At 36.7% G+C, this 2,023-nt stretch overlaps 1 protein-coding gene across 1 annotated transcript in view; it reads left to right on the top strand.

Moving 5' to 3' along the window:
• Nucleotides 1-1,638: 1,638 nt before the first annotated feature.
• LOC138054576 (molluscan insulin-related peptide 1-like) overlaps nucleotides 1,639-2,023 on the top strand; it is a 1,755-nt gene continuing 1,370 nt past the window's right edge. The window contains exon 1 of the mRNA XM_068901076.1: nucleotides 1,639-1,796. Within this exon, the coding sequence (XP_068757177.1) occupies nucleotides 1,795-1,796 (2 nt within the window). The 5' untranslated portion in view covers nucleotides 1,639-1,794. The remainder of the gene's footprint in view (nucleotides 1,797-2,023) is intronic.

Consider the following 2,023-nt stretch of genomic DNA (forward strand, 5'->3'; position numbering starts at 1 on the left):
TGTGTTTTATCGGAGAAAGTTAGCAGTTGGGGTAAAATAGTTGATGTTAGCTTCAATTTCATGATATCAAAATATCATGATAGCAGGAAAATGATATTAAACTCTGTTGCTAATATTGTATGTGCCTGCCTGTGACATGCAGGGAAATCAATTAGCCCGGAATGAAGTTTTACACAGCTACAATTGGGCATTCTAAATTTCCCTATGTTTTACTTTATATCAAATTGAAACACTGAGGTGCCTGTGTGAAAATGAAATGATACATTGGGGCATTAATTTGCCTGTGCTTAAATTAAATGATACACTGGGGCATTAACTTGCCTGTGTTTGAATTAAATGATACACTGGGACGTTAATTTGCCTGTGTTTAAATTAAATGATACACTGGGGCATTAATTTGCCTGTGTTTAAATTTAGCAATACACTGGGGCAATACACCGCAATACACCAATACATCACTAACGTTTCATGTTTAACCGGAGAATTAGGAAAGCAGATGTTCGAAGGTGTAATAGCTGTTGAGTTTTATTCCTCAGTTATCGAGTTCCATAAGCATAAAACTTTAAAATGGTTTGCTTTAAAATCAGAAAAGAACCAATACACTGTGGCTGTTGAGAAAAGTGTATGCCAGGCAAAACAAGTTGCATCTCGGTAGCCTGAAAGTTAAGAAATAATTTGCCTGTGTTCAAATTAACAAATACACCAATACATCACTAACGTTTCATGTTTAACCGGAGAATTAGGGAAGCAGATGTTCGAAGGTGTAATAGCTGTTGAGTTTTATTCCTCAGTCATCGAGTTCCATAAGCATAAGACTTTAAAATGGTTTGCTTTAAAATCAGAAAAGAACCAATTCACTGTGGCCGTTGAGAAAAGTGTATGCCGGGCAAAACAAGTTGCATCTCGGTAGCCTGAAAGTTAAGAAATAATTTGCCTGTGTTTAAATTAACAAATACACCAATACATCAGTAACGTTTCATGTTTAACCGGAGAATTAGGGAAGCAGATGTTCGAAGGTGTAATAGCTGTTGAGTTTTATTCCTCAGTCATCGAGTTCCATAAGTATAAAACTTAAAAATGGTTTGCTTTAAAATCAGAAAAGAACCAATTCACTGTGGCTGTTGTATGCCAGGTAAAACAAGTTGCATCTCGGTAACCTGAAAGTTAAGAAATAATTTGCCTGTGTTTAATTTAACAAATACACCAATACATCACTAACGTCGGGATTAACATCTCTCTCTCCCTTTATGTCTCTTGCTCTGCCTTTTTAGAGTGAGTCTTGTTACAACCCCCACTGAGATTTAGGTTAATTTTTTTTTATCTAAAAAGCGGGGACCCACATTCCTGACCCAAGTTAAGCTCCTCATGCATGAACACTACACCACCAGGTTAACCATCGATGAGGTGATTCACCTGATACACAAATAAAGTTAGCCTGTATCCCTTGTGGATTTTTCCTTGTCATCCTCTAAGTTGACTACGGTCGTGTATCATTAACTTGATCCTTAGTTGGGTTTCAAGTGGAGTTATAGGCTTCCCTACCTTGTCACCTTGAAAGAAATTTTCCAAGGAGACCCACGCCCTAAACAGGTAAATCAACTCTTCGATTGCTGTGTTGCCAGCATGGTTATCCTGGTGTAGTGGTTATTACACCCGTCAAGTAACAAGGGACGTGGGTTCAAATCCCGCTCAGGGGGAATTTTCTTTCAAACCTTTATTCAGTTAAAAATATGATCATTTAGGGTGTACAAGGTCAGGGTTTCTCTCATATACTCTTCATACCTGAGTTCCCACATGTGAGTATATTTGTTTATTTTTTTACATTAATTTTCTTTTTTGAATGAATATTTTGTAATAAAGAACTGCTTAAGCTTATTTTTGAAGGTTGCGAGAGATGATGAACTAGTGACATCTTAACTTGCACTATCAAAAAACCTTGGTCCTTGAAGAAAACAAAAATTGACGAATATTTGTTCTGTAATATGGTAAGAAAAAGAAAGAGCGTGCCTGGTGTTATAGCTAT

This window comes from Montipora capricornis, chromosome 6, assembly GCF_036669925.1.
Source record: "Montipora capricornis isolate CH-2021 chromosome 6, ASM3666992v2, whole genome shotgun sequence".
Lineage (NCBI taxonomy): Eukaryota > Metazoa > Cnidaria > Anthozoa > Scleractinia > Acroporidae > Montipora > Montipora capricornis.